At 35.5% G+C, this 24619-nt stretch overlaps 2 protein-coding genes across 4 annotated transcripts in view; one reads left to right on the top strand and one right to left on the bottom strand.

The window, feature by feature from the left end:
* slc49a4 (solute carrier family 49 member 4) overlaps positions 1–12176 on the bottom strand; it is a gene marked incomplete at its 5' end in the record, with an annotated part of 39014 nt that extends 26838 nt beyond the window's left edge. For both annotated transcript variants that reach the window (XM_079619866.1, XM_079619867.1), the window contains 3 exons: positions 2061–2341; positions 8924–9017; positions 11879–12176. In XM_079619866.1, coding sequence (XP_079475992.1) covers positions 2061–2341; positions 8924–9017; positions 11879–12176 — 673 coding nt within the window. The remainder of the gene's footprint in view (positions 1–2060; positions 2342–8923; positions 9018–11878) is intronic.
* A 138-nt stretch (positions 12177–12314) lies between these two features.
* hspbap1 (hspb associated protein 1) lies at positions 12315–24367 on the top strand. Of its 2 annotated transcripts, none has more exons than XM_079619868.1 (8): positions 12315–12498; positions 12838–13019; positions 14283–14467; positions 15456–15592; positions 18017–18188; positions 20747–20830; positions 21941–22051; positions 23275–24367. In XM_079619868.1, the coding sequence occupies exons 2-8, from the start codon at positions 12839–12841 to the stop codon at positions 23752–23754; spliced, it is 1350 nt and encodes a 449-aa protein (XP_079475994.1). In that variant the 5' UTR covers positions 12315–12498; position 12838; the 3' UTR covers positions 23755–24367. The 2 variants fall into 2 exon arrangements, with proteins under 2 accessions (XP_079475994.1, XP_079475995.1); XM_079619869.1 differs by having other exon boundaries at positions 12315–12509.
* Positions 24368–24619: the final 252 nt, after the last annotated feature.

Here is a 24619-nt window from a genome sequence, read left to right as displayed (position 1 = left end):
GCCACAGTGTCAACATCAAATCTCACAAAGATTTTACGGATTCAGACTTAATCTATCTCTGTTAATTAGAACAAGAGCTTAACGCGTCTGGCATTTCAGTGCAATTTTCAGATACTAAATTCAAAGTAATGAGAGAGAGAGAGAGAGAGAGTAGCATCCAAACCAACATCATTAACGGTCATTAGATGGCTCACATTAATCTAGAGTTAACCATGAGTCTAGCAGATTTATTACAATTCTGTAGAGGGAGGAAATGCACAATGAAACAACTGATCAGCTCATTAACCCTAGTCCACGAAAAGCTCCTGCTTTCCAACGAGCTCATCCAGGGCTGGAATTTGTGACGGTGTGACCAAGTTCAGTATTGGCACTGCTGTAGCCAAGAAAAAAAAAAATAGAAAAACCTGTTGGCACACAGTATCACAAAACCAGATGTACTGAGTCTGCCAGCATAGGATTCAGGTTGAGCTCCTAAATTTTGTGTCCTCCTGGGCGCTGTCCACATGATAAAATAGGTGCAGTTTGCTTGGACAGACCCCACTTTTATTCAGCTAGTTAATTTCTACAATATAATTTCTATAAATCTGTCCTTTCTGTCATAAAGTACAGAAATTTAACATCACAGTAATAATTAAGATATACACTACTATTCAAAAGTTTGGGGGCAGTAAGATTTTATGAAATAAATGAATGCTGTTATTCAGCAAAGATATATTAATTTGATCAAGAGTGACAGTAAGGACATTTATTATGTTGCAAAAGATTTCTATTTCAAATAAATGCTTTTTTATTCATCAAAGAATTTTGAAAAAAAAAATGCTTCATAGTTTCCACAAAAACATTAATATTAGTATTTTTAACTGTGCTTAATCATACTCATAATAATAATAATAATAATAATAATACGCAAATATAGCTGCAAGCAGCAATTAAAGGGCCAATCACCTCAGATGCAGTTTGGCATTATGCCATTGTCATAAAATTTGTTGATGCAGTACACAAAAATAAATTAATCTAATGACACAACATTTATAATGTTATGCCAGCATGGGCTGAAGATGTTCTAACTCGAATTTGGCGGTCTAGGAGGAGTTTTAAAAAGTAGGTTTTTAAAGAAAAAAAAAGAAAGGTGGCAATTTTGACTATGGCAAAATTGGTATGTTCTAGGCATGACCTAAAGAACCTATGAAGACCAATTTCATTTCAATAGGCAAAATGAATCAAAAGCTATAAGCATTTTTAAAATATCATAATTTTCGACCACAAGGTGGCACTACTCAAAACTTTTCAGTACCTTCAAGGCATGGTGCCGATGAGACATACCAAATTTCGTAACAATACGCCAATGCATTTTTAAAATATAGAAATTTACGACAAAATTCTAAATGGCCAACACACAAAAAGGCCGTTATGTATAAATTGGGAATCATTCGACTCAGCATGCAGAACCCAATCTTAAGAGTTTTTCTTCTTCAGGGAGTGTGTCAAAATCCAGTGCATGTGGCTGCATTTTGATGCCCAATGTTGCAGTAAGTGTCACAATGACCTCTAAACTACCAATAAATCAATGTCTTTTTTGTGTACGAAAGTAAAGGCAACATCTCTCAACTTAAACAGAGACAGAGTATCAATCTATTATTGGTATCAATCTATTATTGGTAAGATCTCTCTCTCTCTCTCTCTCTCTCTCTCTCTCTCTCTCTCTCTCTCTCTCTCTCTCTCTCTCTCTCTCTCTCTCTCTCTCTCTCTCTCTCTCTCTCTCTCTCTCTCTCTCTCTCTCTCTCTCTCTCTCTCTCTCTCTCTCTCTCTCTCTCTCTCTCTCTAAATGTTTTAATTTTCTGAATCAGTTAAGCAGAACAATGCGAGGCAGTCTTTATGGCGAGGTGAACGCAAACTACGTGGTATTTGGAGAGCCACCATGGATGGCTGTCTTGTGATTGCCTTTCTGTATGGCAAATGCTTAAAATAATTTAATATTGATTCAGAATGAATGCTGTTGCTAGATTGTCAGCTGACAACACAGTACCTGCGTAAAGAACAAACTACTGAATACACTTTACCTGCGTAAAGCACAAACTGTATCCTTTCTCCTATGTGGTTTTGGTTCCAGTAGATGGTACTTGTTGGTTCCAGTAGACGGAACTCGGTGTCATTGGGTGCAGGGACAGCTAATGGACCAATCAGAAAGGAGCAGGCTGACCCCAGGTAACCAACAAGTGATGCAATAGCGGTGGCTGTAGCCCTCTGATCAGGAGCAAACCAAGTAGTAGACAGGAGAGGGCCGGCACTCATTATGGTAGGACCAGCTAAACCATTTAAAAGTTGACCACCATGAATCAACCTGTAGATTTGAAGGAAAGGAGAAAAAATATGAAAGATGAAAGTCAATAGCATTGCACAATGCTATGTGTTGATTAAGTGATCTGGGTTTTCTGGGCGGTTGTTTACTGTCAAAAAAGGCCCATCAAATATCTATGATATTTTTATTTCTTTATATTCTACAATCAATGCAAGTCAGAGAAATGTCTGAGAAAACATGTAACTATTAACCATTTACATTAAAAAAACGGTTACAAATTCAATCACCTGAGTTTAGTTGGTTTCTAAACACAAATTGCTGCACTCCTCCATGTCTATCAGAGTTGAGGTTTGATAGCAGGGGAAACAAAAGAGCTTTATCTGTGAGACAGAATGACTGAGTCCCAGTGGGGTGACTTGTGATAGCCTAACTGCCTGAGTAAACACTGCAGTGCTTGTCCCCAGAATAGATCTTCAGCATTGGCGAAGATGGAGGAGAGTGACTAAAACACTTTCCCATTTTCTACAGCCCAGACGCACACAAAACCAGACTGAAATGTTCTTTTACCTTCATGGTAATCACTGTCATAAAGATCAAGAGGTTTCTTATGTCAAGTTGTTTTCTAGTTTCTTCCTAGCAATTGTCAAACTGAACAAAATATTTAAAGGTCTATTCTTGTGATCATGCAGATGTGAAGTTCTTCACAGAGGCTTGTGAAAGAAAAACCTCTTAAGACGTACTAAGTGGAGAATTGACAATTTAAAACCAGCTCACGATAGCATTTGGTTTGGCCAGTACACATCATACACAACATTTAAACAGCCCTTTAGGCTCTTGACCTTACAGTCCACAAAAGATTTTGGTTTAAACTAAGTCATTGAGCATGCAATGCTCTCCTCAATCCCCAATCAAAGATTGTGTGAAAGCTCCCTTGACTATTTTCCCCTCTTTTCTTCAAGCATGTTGACATCTGATTCTGCAGAAAGGCGTTTATGCATTCCTATAGCATTGTTCTTGACTGACATTAGCTCCTGTGACACTATATTCACGCTAAAGCCTGTGTTCTGCCCTGTAATGAAATGGACTAGAGTGCACTGTGGGATTTTTTCCCCTGAATAAGAAGAAGATATCTACATTTGCATTGATTGCAATCATTGTGAGACCTCTCACGTAGCTCGTAATTGGATCGTAGATTATTCTAAATCCTACACCTTGAGCTGATCATTATTATGACATTACGTTTGTCAATTACGGTTGGAAACAATGAGAATTCTGGTACAAAGAATGACTACTACATCAAGGCCACCGAATTCCAGTCTGAAGCTAATCAGCCTGTAGAGGAGAGGAAAGAACATTATTGATGTGTTAAGGGCAAGGCTATGCATCTAATCAAGTTCTACAGGATTTTGGTGCGAACAGAACAGTCACTTGGTAGCGACAATTCAAGGTCACCTCAATTCAAGTGAAACCTCTCCTCAAAAGTTTCCCTCAAAATTCTGAATTCGGAAGTACACCTCTTTGTGAATGTTAGCAGGGTATATTTAAATAATTTAGCTCATATTGCTTTAGAACAAATCATAATTTCTATTCATCCACTGAATTATGCAATCTGGTGAGAATATCTGTTTCAGTGCTGTCGCCCTGTATTCTCACTTCCCTGATCGCTGTTATGACTCAGAGGAAGATTATTACAAGCAATCAATGGTGGTTTACAGTTGAGTAGCGTAGTGTTTATCTAATCAATTGTCATGTGTAGCGTGATGCTAATTGTAGCAATAATTCACCTGTTACCCATATATGATTATATCTCATGATGTAGCCTATTTTGTCAAAATAATTCACATAAGGTCGTAAGAAACTTGTTTTGTTTTTGAGAAAGCTTTTTGATAATAGGTGGGAATGTATATCAGGTTTAAAGGGATGTGGATGGGCAAGCCATGAAATGCCAGAGTAAAGTATGCCACAACTTGCATTTGACAATAGTGTTCTTGACATCCAAACATAATGTCAATATTTCCAGCCGCTGAATGTAAGCTTTTCCATATCAAGCTAGCTTGCTGCAATGGTGACGTCACGCGCACAACTCACGAGTCATGATTCGTGAAAGTATATGAATCTAGGAATGATTGGATTGTTGGATTTCAAATCAGTAGCAGTTGAGGCAACTAAAATAATGTTGTAACAAGCTATTTTATGGATGGTAACTGTAATATTATAACTGAAATATTATTAGTAATTAGTTACTGCAAAAAGTAGTATTTGTCTTGAGTGACTGCAATATAAAATACAAAGATACTATTACTAGGAATCAAAATTTCAACATCAAATGTCATGCCACATCAATTTATCATATTGTTCTTAGGAGTTCATGGTAATATTAATAGGCTACATTTTAATGTTAGATTTAAGGCCAGTTGTGTTGACATTTGTATGATTAACAATTTTAATATCATGTTGGGTCGCTCGCCGCATGATGTCCTGAAGCAAAACTTGCTGAGAATCCTATGCTATATTTCTTCAGGCGACAATCCGCTAAACCTTGATTTAGACTTAAAGAGATAAAAAGGGTGAAATGAATCTCATGCACAGAGAAATGTAAGGGCAGCAGAGGAGTGGTAATTTAGCCTTAGATTATTCTGATCTGGCATGAACAATATAAGGGAGAATTCTCTGCTTTCTTTCAAAACTGCTGGCCTAACAGGATTCGAATGCAAATTTTATAACCTCCATGAAAGTGACCGAGTAACATGTTTTATAAATGGGGTGCTTTACACTGACAAAACCAATAATGGTATACGGCCAAAATTTCAAGTCAAACTAAACTAAACTGAAAGTCAAATCCAGAATAAAAGAGGGACTAGGGAGAATTTAAACCATACTGCCAGCCTTAAAATCACAGCCAATAAAGACATGGTATAATAATGTCCTTCATTTAATCTACAGAGGGGAAAAGAAATAGTATTCAATAAAAAGACTGCCTGAAACTTTAGTTCAGTTTGGCTTGCAAGGAACATTGAGGCTCAAACCAAGTCACTCCTCACCGCCAAAAATTGACATGCACAACGGCCTTTAATTTGTGTGTGTCTCCTATTGGAAAACATCAGCTGCGACCACAATCACTGTTGATTTGAGAACAACAATTGGCATTTGTAATCAAACGCCATTGTCATTTTTTTTTCTTTTCTATCATGATCAGGCTAATTCTCAGCACAGAGTCATTCCAAGACCAAACCAAAGCTTCCAAATAAAGATTTAGGTTAACAAGTAACTGAAAATCTGAGAAATCCATGAATAGGTCTGATTAAAGAAACAGTTCACCCAGAAGTTTAAATTATGTCATTGTTTACTATTCATCTTGTCGTTCCAAACACATATGCTGCTCCATAGAACACACAAACACAAAAATATTCTTAGAAGAATTTGTACACTGGTCTTTGGCATACAACCACTGTTTATATTGTTATCACATCAGTCAAGCAAAGTCTCAAGGACAAAAAAACAAAAACATAAAAGCAGCATAAAACTGGTCCATGTGACACATGGCTTCTGAAGCCATAAGACAACTTTGTTGAAGGAACAAACTGATTGACATTAGTACATGAACTACCGTATTCAAAAGAGCTTTGTGTTAAAGAAAACATATACAAATACAATATAATAATAATAAACAATGACATCATTTTCACATTTGGATTTATTTAAAAAAAATTTATTCTATATGATGAAGCCGTCTAAACTGAGCTAGCTGATATCTGATGTTGTCCAATTTGCCTTTAAACCATGAACTCTAAAACAAAACAGCACATTCAGATCAGAACGACTCTTTCTAGTGTGGCATATCAATGATTACCATCAGTCACATGCTAGATCACTTGATATGCAAGATGGTTACATTTTAGTGAGGACCTTTTTACAGTTTATTAATGCAAGTGCTGACACCTAGTGGTAGGTCAATTCACAGCAGAAGTCACCGCGCCATGATGCAGGTGTATGGCCTCCTTCTACTAGCTAACACCTTTCAAGTGTCTGTGACCTGAGCTTAACCAGAGGCTTACAGTAGCACTCCATAATCCCAACTTTTATAGTTGCAACAAACGTATCTAATGACTCAGGCAGTGTTTAACTCTCAAATGAAGCAGTGTGCCAGTTATGGGGTCTAGGCTGTGTTTACACACAGATCATAATTTGTTGCACACGTGTACATTTTTTTAAATTGCATCCTTTCTGAGCCACTTTCAAATGTTGTTTTAAATCAGATACATATCCGACATCAGGACATCTGACCAACTTCTAAACACGTATCCAATTTCCCTTGGAATTACAAGCCACTACAAGGCAAGGGTAACACGTTTGCACACAAAGATAACTTTTTAATGTTGTATTTTGGAGCAGGCATGCCTACATGAGCTCGCACTAAAACTCACAGCTTTTTTATTGAGGTGGAAACAGAATTTCAAACACAGAAACAGGAGCATATGGTTTTTAACCTCTATCCCATGAATTTTATAAATAAAACAACCAACAGAATATTTCATTTTATTTCAGGCAGGGATTAATGTACACAGATATCAGTTGTGTCTAAAGTCTAAAAAGGCTAAAAAAGTACTTTTACAGTTCTACCAACTGCTAATTTTAGTAAAGCCTACATGTGAGATTTAATCATTATTTTTACACAGAGAGAAGACAGTTTGCTGATGGTGTAAACTGTAAATGTATTTAAACAATACATCATTAGCTGTACTGGCCATCTAAAATATATAACACACGACGAAGTCAAGTCACTTTGTATGAATCAATAGACTCGACACATTAAGTGCCCCCGTGTTGAAATCAGCCATTACATTAACAGTCACTTCAGGCAATAGCTGCTTGCAATGTCTTTGTGTTTAAATGTGCTTGTGATACAATATATAAATATATAAAACAATCAACATAACCTCTGCTTTCTCTCACTCATGTAACCGTCCTAAAAAGCTTTTCCTGTTATATCAAGCAAACGCACAATTTCAGATTATATAACTGAGAAGGTCAATGTGTCACTGTCTGTTCCAGTTTTGTAGGAGCTGTGAAACTAAGCTACAGCCTTATTTCATCCAAGTAACTATTAAGCAAACATAAAAAATAAGAATTATCATAAAGTTAGGTTGAAAAATGGAAATTGGCCCTGCTAACTACACGCGTTTATCCGATGCTTAAATAAAAATGGTAACTAACATAAATCAGATACAGATAAGAGTGCCAATCTGCATTATAGTGTATTTTCAGCAGTCCACAACCAGCCCCAACTTCTCTAAATTCAATAAACGAATAATATTCTATATTCCTCAATAAAAAAATATGATTTATGCTCATTGATGTCTTATAATGTAGTTTTATATTGTCAGTTAAAAAAAAAATCCATTCTAACAAAGTTACATGCACCCAACGTGATTTATATAACCTTGCTAAAATGTCCATTGGAGTGTAGTTAGCTCTTTGTCAAAACTAATAATAATAAAAAGGTTTGTTTCCTTTTCTCGCAAGTGCAATGAGAAGTTTGCTATAGTGATTTCTTCATGTGCTGATGCTAGCCATGTGTGAATGAAAAAGCTTAAAGAGATAAGGAGCGAGAGAAAATGGAAAGAGGACACAAAGCACAGTAGAGGACAGGAACATTCAATTTTACAGGTAAAAGAATCCTAATCTAAAGCAAACAGAACACAGTCAGAGTGTGCCACCACTATGTATTTAAACAAATGAAAAGGTCACATCTTTAAAGTGGTACAATCATGCAGCAGTACCCTGCACTTTTGCCAATGGATAACACACTTTCACTTATGTGTGGCGGCGCATTTCAAGTCGGCATAAATATTGTGAAAAATACATTTATTATCATTAAATTGTATTTTTATATTGGCCACCCTTCTCTCTAGATAGCAGTATTGAACTGATGAAATGAACAACTACATCTAACCACACAAATACAGCTAGATCACAAAAGCCATAATTATACAAAATAATATATTCAAGGCATAAAACACAGGCTGTCAACACTATTTCTTTGGATGTGCTAAATTGGACCTCAAACAGTCAAATACACAAGTACAAATGTCCAATAAAATGTGCCACCAACCTAAAGAAAACTTCAGAAAGACAGGACAACATTGTCCGCTACAGCATATAGCAATACTACAGCATCAACATTTTCTAAAGGACCGTTAAAGTCGCGAACATTGCGACAGATTGTGTGTGTGATATACATCCAAGTGAAATATATGGCGGGAATTGTACCAGAGAAAAGTGTGTCATTTCACCAGAAGATCAGGTTATGAGACTCTGATTAAAAATGACGAGGTCAAGTAAATGAAACATATGAATTGATCACAATAAGATCATGCTATCTATTTAGAAAATAGATATGGAAATGTATCATTTCATGCTGACTTTAAATACACCATGCTACCAAAACAATGTGCATTTTGTAATAAAAGCACTTACAAGGTTGGGCAATTCAAGATGTTTGGGAAGTAATCTCTGATCTTCTCATGAATGATCTCATTGGGAAATGAGGAATTACATAATTATGCAATTGATGATGAGGAACCAATATGCTTCATATAGTATAACTTATTGTGTGAGTCTTACCAGCGTCTGTAGTGCAGGTCTTTGAGGGGCACACTTCGTATCGCTGCGCCCAGCACCATGAAGAACGCTGACAGCAGCAGAGATGCTCGCAAACCTTTGGCACAAGACAAAGAAGAAGGAAAGAAGACATATCAGACAGATATAATAACTTGTAAGCTTTAATTAACTGATGAGATTAGTCGTTGATGTAGATCCATCTCCGAGATACTGGCAAATTATGCAGGCTTATCTTGAAGATATTAGGATTAGGAAATCAGAGAAGATGAGAATGTTTGATGGTTATTTTTTTTAACCATCAAAAAGAATTAAATGTGATTTATTGGTGGCAAAACAAATGTTTGTTTGTCCAGGATGCATAATGAAATGCATTTTCCTGGATTCACGAAACATGAACTTTACAAATGTTTTTGAGTTTAATATAGAAACTGCGCACTGTGGTTTTTGGCAGAGATGGTTTTCACAGCCTGTGGCAATTTCTTTCGTGTTGAGTAGAAAAGGGAAGGTGAAATGCTCCCATTCAAGATAAAGAGTGAAAATGTGTTTGGAAGCATTTTCCATCATATATTTACAAAAGAACATGCACTTTCTTATCAAAGATACCTAATAAAGTGTGCTAATGTGTTAATTTACAGAACTGAAACGTCGACTAGGTGTATAAGCTAATGAATGAGGTGTAAGCACGGGGAAACTGAGAGCTGAAGACATTTGTTTGACATTATCAAGTCTTTGAGATATCTGAAAATGCACCTTATTTCCAGGTAAGATAAAGTGAAAGGCAGTGGAGAAAACACAAGCTTTCTGTCCTGTTTGACCAAACGCTCTTTTCCAAATGCAAACCACGAGAGTGTTATTTGAGGAAGGCTCGGAAATGTAATTTTCAAGGCTCAAAAACAGATTCCTCACACAATGGTTCTTATATTAAAGGGACAGTTCACTCAACATTATTTACTCCCCTTCATGTCCTTTGAAACCAGAATACGGTAATTTTTTTTATGTGAAACGTAGCCTAATCTTTATGCAACTATTACCATATAAGGATTTGTCCATGTAATAAACACCATAAATGTTGTCTATTGCTGCATTCACGCCATGTCGAAATTGACGTTGTCTCAAAATGACAACACGTGACGGTTTACGTAGGCTAGTATGTGTTTCTATGGCACCACTATCAACGCCTAAATGAATCTGGTACAGCAGTCACAGCTCTCAGACAATTCCAATCTTACGAGCTGTAATTACGAGCTCTACGAGGACATGATCGCTTTTACAAGTTAAAATCACGAAATTACGGTATTTACGACATGCATGGCGTGAATGCACTTTTTACAACATTTGAAGTCATATGATAACTTCGTGTGAGGAAAAGATTGAAATCAAAGCTGTTGTCTTCTTCTCTGCAGAAGTTCTAAAACCATTTGTGTTCTTATTCAGAACACATGGTGTAAGTTCTTGTTCTTAGAGGTTTTCTGTCCTTTTTGTCAGCAATATCTTTGGAGGGCTGAAATCATTGACCGAAACGATTTGCTCTTCTTCAATGATCTGTTTTGACTGTGTCAGCATCTATTTTGTGCACACAACACACAACATGAATAAGTTACAAAAGGTACACGTGTTAGCAGTGTAGACGCACTTCACTGTGACCAACAAGGATGCAAGCTCGAGCAGCAGCAATGTGTAAAATGTGTCCATTTGAAATATCGAAAATGGCTTTACTTTACTACGGCTGATTTATAACCTATGAACAACGCACTGAACAGCATACTGATTTGAAATACGGTACCCAATGACCAAATTTATTTAGTGGTTTCAGTTTTTGGTTAAATTAAAACTTCGGGAAAAAAAACTATTTTGGTGCATCACTATAATTTTTGGGTTATGATTTTTGGGTGAGAATCCATGATTCCATGAAATTGGTAGATTTTTGCTGTACAATCCATCAGTTTTATTTGTTCAAATAACAATTTGCCTATATCTTCGCAAACAGGGGCTCCCCTCAAAATATGTAGGCTAATTTGAAGTTTATGAAATATATGAAAAGGGAATTGAGATTCTATAAGGTGGTGAACTGAAGGTTCCCTAAACATCAACAAACAATATGAAGAACAATATGAAGAACATGATATGACATAATTAACTTCCACTTTACTATTATATATTATTTATGTCTGTTTCACATATTTCATTCAAGGCTTCTAAGTCTGTAATTTCTTCAACTTAGAAACTCATTACATTGGCATGGCAAGCATGAATACAAAAACTGCATCTAATGACGCCATGCTTACATAATGACTTGTGTCATATGATGTTAGGGAACTGGTTCTGTGGCCTAACATGTGATGAACTAATAATTATTACTTTATTTCATATGAGGTAATGAGTCCTCCTGTGTGGCATCCTGTTCAGCTAACCCACATAAAGCATTGTATAAAACATAATAATTCGCAACATTTCTTATTTTTTCAAAATGGTGTACTTTAAGTTACACGTCTGGCAAGGCCACACTAATAGAAGTCAGTATAAAGTATAAATATTCAAAAGGCACTTGGCTTTAACACATTTGTCAGAAATGTATGTTGTTATTCAGAACACAATGACAGACTATAAAGAGGACAGTTGTATAAAAGTATGCTTAAGGGTTTAAGGTAAATTACACATTATAGTTTGGATATGTCACCCATAAAATGGTTTTAAAGAGCTCTCTGTAGTAAACAACATGCATAAAAAAGAGATTTAAACAATTGCACAGACATCTCAAATTTGTTAAAACATAAATGTGTACATTAGACATTTAAATTATGAAATGGGCTCTGGTTATTTACTAAAACACCTTCAGTTATGTGGAATGATCCAAGACAATATAAACATCTGTCTAAATAATGGCACATTTATCTGTCATCATTTGTTTGTATTTACAGATTGTTGCCATGGCACTAGACAAAAAGCAAAACAACTCACCTTTCTTATCCATCAACCAAATAAACAGCAGCCAGGGCATGTATCCCACTGGACCCCACATCACCAGCACCGCGATATCTGTCGATGAGAACTCGAACACATGTTTGGCTGAGATCTGGATCGGGCCCCAGGTGTTCCACACCAGTCCTTGCATAAAAGCCAACAATGAAAACATGGTGAGAACAAACCATCTTCTCCCATACACCCTGCTGAACGCAGGCTGTGTGGTGTTAGTCGCCGGCTGGGCTGGAATCAGCAAAGGTTCCCTTTCCCCCTCGGTGCTTTCCACGGCACCCATTGAACAGACGTGTTATCACGTTTTAAAATGTCTTTATGCTATCCAGCAATGTCTTTAACATGACACGTTGAAAAACTAGGGCAGTCGCTCAATGGTCAGCTGCCCATCGAAACAAAAACAACCGATGACACTCTCTCAGCAGCGCTCCAAACTTTAATGCGCATGCGCTGCGTCGAGACGGAATTGACGTAACGTGTGAAACTGAACGTCTTTGTTCTCCATGTTGGATCATATATTTTATCAACTTAAGGGGACCTCAGCTCTTCTATGGAGCCAACATGGCCGCTGTTTCGTGTTCCATGTGTTGTGAGAAAAAACAGTGGTACGTCTCACGTGAGTTTTGTTTACTAGCTGTAAAATGGATTTTAGTTGAGTTTACATGTGTGTAGATGCAAAAATGTAACTTTTAAACAGATGCTGCACAAGCAGTGACTGTGTTTTTACATTTTAATATGAACATGTCAGTTCTATTGATTTGAATTTGATATGGTTTTGACTTTGTGATTCTCTTTATCACAATCAATCACTGTGATATATGTTCATGATCTGAGTGGTTTAAAGTTAAACCCCTACATTTGTCTGAAAGATTACTGAATATGTGTTGTATAATATAAGACAGAATCTAAAATCTTAATCATCCTTATCTTATGCTTTTCTGTAGAATGGCTTCAAAACCTTTCACCCCAGAAGAGGTGAGGAGGATTGTCCAGTTTCTACAGAAACCAGCTGTGTTCCTGAACATGACCAAAGACTGGCCAGCATTACACTGGACAGTGGAGCACCTGTCAACTTGCCTTACAGAGAGGGTTCGATTCCGTATTGGAAAAAGGAATGATGATATGGGTAAGCCACAAACATTGAACAGCAAGCTCATTAGAGTAAAATAACTGCATTTGTCCACAACATATTTTTAAAACATAATCAGGGCATTCATTTTTCTAAATTTAGATGACGGGTAGGTGTTTTAGAAGAGGATTGGACTTAAATCCATGAAGTTAGATTTCCAGGAATAAGAATAGGTATCCCAAGCAACACTATAAGGTTGTCTAGTTACTTGCGAAGAGACAACACATGCAGTATCCTACAATTTCTCAAGAGAATTCCTCCCCTTTGTTTTTAAAATCTTTGGTGAGGTAGACAACTGTCTTGAGAAATCACACTATATATGTTCGCAATGTGAATACTTTCTGAAGGTGGTGTAAGGCCTACCGGTAATATATATAGGCTATATATATATATATTTTTTTTTTTTTTGGAATACTTCAGTTTAACAGACTTTATTTGAAGAAAAGTTTATTTTATGGTTAATTTGTGGATTTGAAAAATGGTAATAGTGTGCCTGCAGAATATTTTGTCAACAATGGGAACTTTCCCATTACAGGTTAGTAAATGCCTTTGGCACTTCTGGCAAACCAATGGCAACAATCCATGGACAATCCATGAAAGCTGTTTTAGCTTTTTACTGAAGGGAAATGCAGGTGAAAAGCAGAGACAGGATTGTGACAACACTATTGCTCTAAAATTATTTGGTTACACTTTACAATAAGGTTCATTAGTTAACTACCTTAGTTAACATGAACTAAGAATGAACAATACTTCTACACCGTTGATTAATCTTAGCTAATGTTCATTTTAACATTTACTAATACATTATTAAAATCAAAGGTTGTATTTGTAAACATTAATTAATGCACTGTGAACTAACATGAACAAACAATGAATAGATATATTGTTATACTATATTTAATATTTGTATTAACTAATACAGTAACAAATGTATTGCTCATTGTTAGTTCATGTTAGTTAATACATTAACTAATGTTAACCAATTAACCTTATTGTAAAGAGTTACCAACTATTTTAAACAACAATTTCCAGTGATAGTTATACTTGCAGTTTTTATGACTTCAAATCAAACAAACTGATATCATGCTATAATATGAAAAGTAAACTATTTCAATATATGTTGCCTCTTACCAAAAACAGTTCATTATCAAAGGCTTTTCCAGTTCATGCATTTTGAATAAACCCGCTTAGAAAATCTCTGTGGTCTCTTTCTCTGATAGTCTATTCATTAATTACTTTGTTTCACTTTGTTTGCACCAGCTCCTCTTTTTGAAACGGAGTGCTCCTACATTGAAGCAACCGTTAAAGAGTTTCTGTCCTGGACTGCCAATGAGGGTGAATCACTTCACGGGCCATTTTCTGACTATCACTGCGAGGAATTCTGGGCTTATGCTGATTACAAGTACATTGCCCAGCTTTTTCAGGACAAACCTGCCATCTTTCAGGTAAACCTTGTGAATTCCCTTTCCATTGCTTTACAATCAGATTGTATTCATATTTTTCAAATATTTAATTCTACATTATTACAATTATTATTATTATGCAATATATTGTAGTATGTATTCGTATAATTGATTAAACTATACATTTTGCCATCACAAATTCTAGTTAAAAAAAAATCTAGTTTTGCTAAAGTGAGCTCCATTTGAATAAAATAAATGGACAAGACACTACTCTTTTAATTTCCTCTCACCATCAATCATGCTCTCAGACCTCATCAAGCACCATATTAACCCATTTGCCTTTTTTTCCGCATGCCAGTTATGCTCGAGAGCGACCAATTTTTCATGAAGTGGCGCTCTACAGCACACAGGGCAGGTCAATGACATCAGCTTTGATCAATAAACACAGTCGAATATTCATTAGTATCTATTGCCTTGTCTCCCGAGGATGCTTACCTTTATTTTATGAGCTCTCTGAAACTCTTTAGTAGCCTAGAGTTGTTACAACATCTCATGAAAATTTATCACAACACTTGTAATAAGAGATATGAAGAGCAATTAATCAGTACTTGCTGTTTTATCATTTCAGTAAAACATATCCTATGGCACATCATTGTCATTCTGTAGACATTTAATGATATTTTGCGGCAATTTATTTTGTTTTGTTTTCCCCAGCCAAGGGAACAATAACCTAATGTTCGTTTCTAGCTTTCAGTTTTTGTAAATCATAACAAATGCTTATGAGGTGCCAATATTCTCCCTGCCAGCTAGGGCACAGGGAGCAGACATGGGCCTCTCTTAAATGATGAATAGGGTCATTTAAACATTGCTGAGGGCTTGATTACATACCATCTCATTTACAGTCCTCTGGACATGGTAATGGTTCCATTATCTCCCTTCAAGGGCAGCATCTCTGAGTGTTTCTTGTTTGTTATATTGAAAAGAATTGACATCAAGTTGTTTTTTGCTCTTTGTAAACACAAACATGCAGGATGTGATGTGGTCTGACTTTGGCTTTGCTGGCCGAGATGGACGAGACAGCACACTTTGGATTGGCACACAGGGTGCTAACACTCCATGTCACCTTGACTCATATGGTTGCAATCTTGTGTTCCAGATCCAAGGCAGGTAGGAACCAGGGTCGGACAATTTTGTTTTTCATTTCATTTATTCATTCTTATATAGCACAGTTTAATGCAACACGGGTTGCCAAAAGTGCTTTACAATAAAGAACAACAATAAATACATAGAGATAAAAAATACATAGAACCACATAAAGCAAACACAGGCGTACTCGAAACCTCATCAGCTTTTAACTGATGTGATTTTAGCCTAAATTTGAAAATAGTTCGAGCTTTGGCTGATCTAAAGGAGACGGGGAGATCATTCCCAAGTTTTGGACCCACTCTTGAGAAAGCTCTATTGCACTTACATAGAAGGACACATAGAAGAGGCTGATTCTCTGATCTCAAGGATCTGGGGGGAGTACTGTATATGTTGAAAACATGTTGGACATGTACAAAGTTGCCTGATTGTGAAGAGCCTTAAAAACAAGTAGGAGAATCTTACATAATTCTATACCGTACAGGCAGCCATTTCAATGAGATTAAACATAACAGATGTAACAGAGTCATGTTTTTTTGGCAGACTTGATCATCCTAGCTGCTGCATTTTGGACTTTTTGTAAGCGGGCTAGTGATCTAGCATCAATACCATAAAAAAGAGAGTTACAATAGTCCATTCATGTGAAGACCAAAGATGTACAGTAATTACTTTCTCAAGATCTGGACCTGATAAAAAAAGGTTTAGCTAAAAGCCATAAATTAAAAAAAAACTGGTTCTCACAACTTAGTTTATTTGCCTATTCATTTTTAAGTTACTTTCTAATACAAAACTTGATTTTTTTTTACACTAGATTTCATAAAACCAGCCAAGGGGGTTGATTTCAATGATTGACTCACAACATCACTGACATTACCAGGTTATGTGGCAAAATGCCTCCAAAAGTGACAAACAAACCCGAGATATTAGCATTAATGAATATTTTGAATTTGCTTTTTCTATATTTTCAGTTATCACGTTCTCTTATGTGCTTTTATCATTTTTGTTAGCTTTTTATTTTTTTATTTCTATTTAGCTTTATTTTTATTTTTAGTAATTTCAGTACTTTAGCTTAAAGTTATTTTATTTCAGTTAAATAAGGCAGCATTTCAAAATTTTGTTTGTTTTTCATTTAATATTAATATTTTAATACTTAATTTAATACTTATTTTAATACAGTGTTACTTCAATTAACAAATATAGCTATTTTTTAATAGCAAAGACATCCAGTGTTGTTTAAAAGCCAGTCAGAGAATGTCAGATTTAAATATTTTTTGCTATTTACTGTCACAGAGACAGGTGTGATTTCTCATGATGCCTATTTGATCAATATCTGTCATGTAGTAGATAGTAGATTCAGTATTTGTATTTGACATATGTTAGAAACAATATGCCCTCTTAAATGCCCCTGAAAACCAATTATAAGGGGTGAATGTCACCATTTAATAAAAAAGAACCTATAACACCACTATGGTATTGTATTTTTCTGCACTTGTATAACCCCTTCTGATTTAATAGTTTGACCTGAGATGAAACTTGTTTTTGATGACCAGCTGTCGATAGACCCCTGAACAAGATACTGTAAGCCTCTGCCAATTTGGCTTATTCTATGAACATGGTTTAGAGGTAACACCATGTGATTTCTACAAATATTGACAAGAGCTGTATCTCATCTTATGTTAGAGTTCCTGATCCAATCCTGAGCTGTTGAAAGAAAGCCATTTTTCTTCTGCCTTCGAAAGAGCGAGTCATAAACAGAAAGTGTAGTGATGTGAACAGCTATTGAGATATGTTATTTGCTCCATCGAGAGAAGCGAATCTGACAACAAAGAACCTCTTCCTCCATCTTATCTCTCTGTGGAGCTTGTCTTGTCTCTGTAATTGCTTATTGAGACTCCTCGTGTCAAGACGGCCTGCCACAGAAATCACAATATTGTATAATACCTCTTGCAAGTAGACCCAAAACACTTTGAGAAAACTAGCTACGGTAATCTAGTCAGTAAGCGTTCCCATTTATCTCAATGGTAGTTGCTCGGCTGGCGCCTTCAGTAGCAACCTCCAATGTGCCTGTGGTGAAACCTTCTATAATACAATGAAATATGGTCAGGGTTTTAATTAGGATCCAATTCTCACTTTTAACTAACTATTACCTATGACTTTTGCCTCAATAAACTCAAAATTACTGCTTATTAATAGTTAGTAAGGTAGTTGTTAAGTTTAGGTATTGGGTAGGATTAAGGGATGTAGAATATGGTCATGCAGAATAAGGCATTGATATGTGCTTTATAAGTACTAATAAATAGCCAATATCCTAGTAATATGCATGCTAATAAGCAACTCGTTAATGGTGAGAATTTGACCTTAAACTAAAGTGTTACCTGAAATATTTGTGATTGATATGTTATTTAGGCAAATCTCAGTGGTATCACAATAAAGTAATTCTTTCACCAGGAAACGATGGCATCTCTTCCCTCCCGATGATGCACCCTGCCTCTACCCAACACGTATCCCATACGAGGAGTCCAGCGTGTTCAGCCAGGTCAGCGTGGTCCATCCAGACCTGAAAAAGTTCCCAGCATTCAAAAGAGCTCGGGTCCATACTGTTACTCTGGAGCCTGGTCAGGTAGGCCTGCATGATTTTTTTTTTTTTTTTTTTTTTACTTCCTGTCAAAACATTTATCACATCTACTAATTCTTTATTTTTACTAGCCATATTTTAGAATAGTACAAATTAGTACTCATTAAAAATATTAATAAACATAATTGTTATATAAATTATATTAAAATGACACTGGGATTACCTTTTACTCATTATTGACTCATAATTTTATGGCAACATAAATCCAACATGGTGACGTAAAAGGTATAAATATTTATCTTAATCTTACAACTCTGTGTATACAGCTTGTATAGTCATAAGAGAAACAATTTTATTGTACAGTCACAGTACAGTATTTGTATCCTTTGTGATTAGTACTACATTCACTGTGTGTCAATCTATTTAAAGACCACAAATTTTGCCACATTTTAGAAAAGTATGAAAAAACGCAAATGTGAAAAATATGCGGAGCATGCTAGGATGCTTTTTAAACGGTATTAAAGAAGTTCCGGACATTTGTTGGCTGCCTTTCCTTTACCATTCATCCTTTTAAAAAATCTGATATTTTTAATATTGTATTTAATTAAAATTATTTTATTATTTTAATGTATCACAAATCATATTGCCTACAAAGCTAATATCAAACGTGTTGTCATAAGTTGTTTGCCAGCGAAAGAGGGCTTGTCTCTGAATCCCAGATATCACATAGCAAATCTAGTGTACAGTTGTGCAATTAAGTCGAGATTTGTCCATAAAATACCATCAAGTGATGTCATGGGATGGTACGTTTCCAAAACATTCAATATAACATTCCCTGAGTGTCTTTTTGGATCCTGTATTACACCAGTTGGTCTCCTATGTGTGCATTTTAGCGACGCGTAGATGAATCCGACAGCAGCAGAATAAAGCTGTGTGCATGTTTTGTAGCACATCCCCCTCCTTCAGATTCCAGCAGCGTGTGTGAAACCTCTCTGATCAAGCTCTTTGAGAGGCGAGACGGTGGCAAGGCAATTAGCGGCGGTCCAACACTGTGAGCGTACTCTCCGGGAGCACTCACACTTTTCACAGCATACTAATGAAGACGGGAGACACAAACTTCCATTCTGTGAGACAGCTAACGCTGCTCCACTACCTCTCACTGCAAACACATGGGAACAAATCACACAAGGTACTTACAGTGTACCTCGAGTTCTGGAATGTTAGAGGTAAAAAGACATTTTAAATGAACTGAAATCAAACTGAAATAAGTAGAAGTTCTGCTATTATTAAAATTAAAACATAATTATATAAAAAAAGCACATAAGATTACTAAAACTTTACTATGTTAGTTTGTAAATAATACTGAAGAAACACTGTTGGAAACACATTTTTATCCCCATATAATTTTTTCTTTTGAACAAAGTACCACATTAACTGTGTGGCCACTTTAAATTATGTTTTTATGTCAGTCTGTTTCATGCACACCAACTCAGTGTTTGTTTTCTTTTTCACGGATCTGTTTTTAGCTGATTATTTGTTTACTCCATTGTTGTTATCATAGAGAGTTTGCTTAGATTAAAAACCACTGTATGTGAGAATATTGCTATAAATATTGCTAGGATATGGATTTATGAATTTATGACCCAAATGATGTGATGTTATATAGAGCACAGCTGCCACCTTGTGGTAAATAGTATTTCAATATGCACTTTACATCTGTACACACAGTATACAGAGTTTTGTCCAAAACTCTTAGATGAAAAAATAAAAAATAAAATAAAAAATAAATATAAATACATATATACACACACACAGTATTTTTGTTTAAATGTATATATACATATATATATATACACACAGTATATTTGTTTAAATGTATATGTTTTAAATCCCCTTTCAGGCAACACAGTAACTCCAAAGTGCTGTAAGTTACAAATAATATATATATATAAAAAAAGACAACAGAACAACAACCAATAAAACACCCTTTAATATAATGTATTAAAATGCAAGAGAGAACAGTTGTGACTTTAGACGTTATTTAAAGTTGGCAAAGACCTAACCACAAAGCAGGTTGATCTTGTTCCATAATCTTGGACCAGCAAAAGCGTAATTCATTACAAGGATAACCATAACCATGCACTATTTCTAGGTCAAATTTGTGACACTGAGCATGTGACTTCTTTGTAAAGACACTCAGATGATCTTGCTTCCGCTGAAGGAAAATCTACTCTTTGGATCATTCATAAATCATGCTGAAGAGCATGATCATCAGGTTTTACACACATTTTTCACAGTTAATGCCGCTTGAGTGCTGCTGTCATTAAAGCAAAAGAGGAACAAACAAAATACTAAGATCATCTGAAATTCATCTTAATAATTCAACATTTCACTAAAAATTTTATTTTCTGATTTTCCCATAATTCATGATTTTTTTTATAATATGTGATGATAAATTATATTATTAAAAATACAATCATTTTAATCAGTGGCCTCAGATTTTTATGTCAGCTATTGTCTGTTGATTGAATTCAGGTCATTGTTTGACATGTTATGAATATCTTCAATCAGAGTATTGACTGACTGCTGTTGTCTTTCTTCAGGTTCTGTTTGTCCCCAGACACTGGTGGCATTATGTGGAGTCTGTGGATCCAGTGACCGTCAGTGTGAACTCCTGGATTGAGATAGTAAGACACTTTTGCCTTTATGACTCTGCTGATTTATTTCTGTTGTTTTCTGTAAGCTTTATAGTTTCAGTGTTAAAATTTAGAAATACCATTCTGTTATCAGCGAGTGATGAGTGTATCAAAGTAGTGTCCATATGGCAGTAATACAGCTATACTATAGTACATAAGTTAACTTAATGTATTCAGTTAAGACACAACAAATATGTTAGACTGCAATTACATCTACAATATAAGGTTAATATTACAATATCAGGGTAATATTACAATACAAGGATATTGTATTTTGATCCAGTGTTGTCAATGCTTGAAATCATTGCAAAGCTGGATACAAAATATGATTAAAGTACAAGTTTATGTGAGGTATTATGTGTATGTTTGGCTAAAGAGATGTGTCTTTATCTAGATTTAAACAGTGTCTGAGCCCCAAACATTATCAGGAATGCTATTCCAGAGTTTAAGAGTCAAATGTGTAAAAGCTCTGCCTCCTTTAGTGGACTTTGTTATCATTGCTACTATCAAGTACAGAGCTTTGTGACCTAAAAGAGCGTGATAGAAGACTGGTTAAATTCAAATAAGCTAAACCGTTTAGGGCTTTATAGGTAAGCATATTTTATAATCGATATGGAAATAAATAGTTAGCCAGTGTAGAGATGATGAGATTGGGGTGATAATATGATCATATTTCCTTGACCTGGTTAGAACTCTAGCAGCTGAATGTTGGACTAACTGTAGATGTAGAAAACCACCTATTAGTGCATTAGAATAATGAAGACACTAGGTAACATTTTCCATAAATTGACAATGTTTCTAAGGTGGAAGATCACTGTTTTTGTAACATGGGAAATATAATTTTCAAAAAACCTGCTGCTGTCTAAAATAACACCAATGTCTTAAATTGTAGAGGGTGAGGGCTAGCTATCCACTTTGCCATTTACTGTAAATGCTCCCATAATGCATAGCAAACCCTGCAACTCAAACTATCTAGATGATTACAATTGCATAACATTTTGATTAGTCAAGTTGACTCTTCATGTGTGCTTCAATCAGGTTCTTAGGAAAAAGTTGCATATGTAAGCACATGATGTGATTTCTTCTTTTTTTCTGCCGTAGGACATGGACGATGAGGCCAGAGTTGGAGAAGCTCTCACTAAGACCATTGTGTGTGCCCTGAAAAACACCACCAGCTTAGACAACGACGACCACTGGCTCAATCCCACTGAGGTATTCAGAACATATGAAACAGTGCATAAGATTAAGAGAAGAGATTTATTGAAGAACTGGCCTGAAATCTCAATAAAGCAGTGAAAGTTCAGCAAAACCAAGTTTCGCACCAAACCCCATGTAATGTTGAAAAAATGTTTCTGTAATTCAATAAGATACATATAATGTGTAATCTTTTGTTCTACAGAGGGCGCTTGTGCTCAGTTCATCATTTGCATGTTGAAAATAACATGGACATCAATGTCTATATATTTGAATCAACATCTTGATCTTATATTCATTTATTTTTAAAAGAAAAACATACTTGTATTCTGCAGGGATGCATTAAAAGTGACAGTAAATCATGTATAATGTTAAAATATATATATATTTCAAATAAATGCTATTTTTAACTTTATATTTCTCCAAAAAAAAAAAGTATTGCAGTTTCCACAAAAATATTGAGAACCAAATCACCATATTAGAATGATTTATGAAGGATCATGTGACACTGAAGACTGGAGTAATGATGCTGAAAATTCAGCTTTTCCAGAAATAAATTACATCTTAAAATAGAAAAAAAAAATTGAAAAGTTTTTAAAATTATAATAATATTTCACAATATTACTGTTTTTTTATGATACTGTAAATGTAGCCTTGGTGAGCATAAGGGATTTCTTTAACAACAATACAAAATCTTACCAACCCCCAAATTTTGAATGGTAGAGTATAAAAGAAAGTGTGTATTTGTGGTGAACTGGTTGAACTTTACTATGATTTTTTAAATTCAATACGTGTAAATATTTCATGTAGTTTCTCAGTTGATCTGAACTCATAAAATGTGAATCTATAATAGGGTTCATATAGAAACATTAGGTTTATAAACAAGTTTTGATGGACTAGAGTATGTTAGACATTTAACATTATTTTATCTGGTGGTTATCTGGAATTTTGTTTTTAAAGGAATAGCTCATGGGAATATTTATGTCATGAATAATGAGGTCATATTTACACATACAATTTCAAACCCATGTGTTGTTATTTTTAAAAGGAGACATTTTGAGCATCTCTGCAGGGCAGAATGACAGTGATATGATTTGTGAACTCCAAGTCTTCTGAAGCCATATGATAGCTTTGTGTAAGAAATGGGTTGATTATGGGTTTGGAAGTACAAAGGTGACAATGATTTTTTTTTAAATGATATTGCTTAACTGCACCGTATGTTATCTTTTTGTGTGTCTCAGGACAGAGTTTCTTCTCATGATGAAAACATGCAGTATTTGAACCTAGCAGTAAAGGCCTGTATGGACAAGAGGACAGACGACACTGAAGGCTGGTCCTTGCTTGCAGACCAACCTAGAGCAGAGGCGGGAAAACGTGATTCCAGTGGACTGTTAAAGACTCCAGCATCCACTTTTGTTGTTCCCTTCGGACCTCATCTCATTCCTGTTATTTTGGCTCAGAAACCTAAATGCAACTGCCCAAAGGACACATCTTCTTTCAAATACAATGACCCCTCACAGCCAGAACAGAGAAGTGACAATGAATTTAGTCAGAGATCTGGTCAGCATGCACATCAGGAAGTAGAAAGCCCAGGATCCTCACAAGGAGCTGCTGGTATGCGCCTATCCACCAATGACATGCTAGAGTTCCTGGTACACCCTGATGTCATCGCTCAAGTTACAAGGCTAATCATGTGCCGACAAAGAGAACTTCGGTCTTAATTTATACCGGATGAACAGTACTTTTATAAATAAAAGATCCCATGCTGATTATTTTTTTTATTACATGAGCCTTTCTTTACAAACAATCACATCATTGTCAACAATGTTTAATACTCCATACTCCATTTTAATACTTAATGTTTTCCAGACCCAAAATAATGAATCATGTAATATATAAAGTGATCAGATGTTCACATATTGCATGTGTTACACATATTTAAACATATGTACCTGATATGACAGTAATGTTGTACAGGAGTTAATCAAAAACATTGTGGTTAGAAAACTAATCCTGCCAGATAAGAATGTCTGTAATTGCGGTGCATCATTTTTCATAACACATCACTTGTTTTAATTTGATGTGTTAAAGTTTTCAGAAGTTGGATTGAGTACATAATGTTTAAGTATATTCATGTTAAGACTGTTAGAAATGTATTACGAAGTGTTTTATGCATGGATGGATTGGATATAGTTTTATAGCGGAGTACAGCGGTTTGAGTGTATGTGTGTGCGTCGACTGAATGCGGTGATTTTGGCCGATTAATTAATTGGTCTTTGATCTGTGCAGGTGATAAAATCACAGAAGCAAGCATTTCATGCTGTATTCTCTTTATTCCATCCAGGTATGGCTCACATTTGTTCATTGTGACAATTTATTTAATTGTGACAATTTATTTTCCTTAAATATTGTTTGTAATGTGTTTTCATCCATTTTATTGTAAATTTGATTATTTACTGTCATTGTGATGTGCTCTGTCTGCTTTGAGCGCGCTGAGGAGAGGTGATAAAATCACAGAAGCAAGCATTTCATGCTGTATTCTCTTTATTCTATCCAGCACCATCTAACTTACATGCTCTCAAAAAA

The sequence above is a fragment of the Phoxinus phoxinus genome (assembly GCF_949152265.1).
Source record: "Phoxinus phoxinus genome assembly, chromosome: 7".
Lineage (NCBI taxonomy): Eukaryota > Metazoa > Chordata > Actinopteri > Cypriniformes > Leuciscidae > Phoxinus > Phoxinus phoxinus.
The sequence above is the reverse complement of the archived record's forward strand: the minus strand, read 5'-3'. Positions and strand labels throughout refer to the sequence as shown.

Excerpts from the sequence above, each read along its gene's own strand:
- hspbap1 (XM_079619868.1), top strand. The coding sequence starts at position 12,839 with ATGGCTTCAAAACCTTTCACCCCAGAAGAGGTGAGGAGGATTGTCCAG. Across the intron at positions 13,020-14,282 it reads AAAAAGGAATGATGATATGG|CTCCTCTTTTTGAAACGGAG; the intron begins GTAAGCCACAAA and ends TGTTTGCACCAG. Across the intron at positions 14,468-15,455 it reads ACAAACCTGCCATCTTTCAG|GATGTGATGTGGTCTGACTT; the intron begins GTAAACCTTGTG and ends ACAAACATGCAG.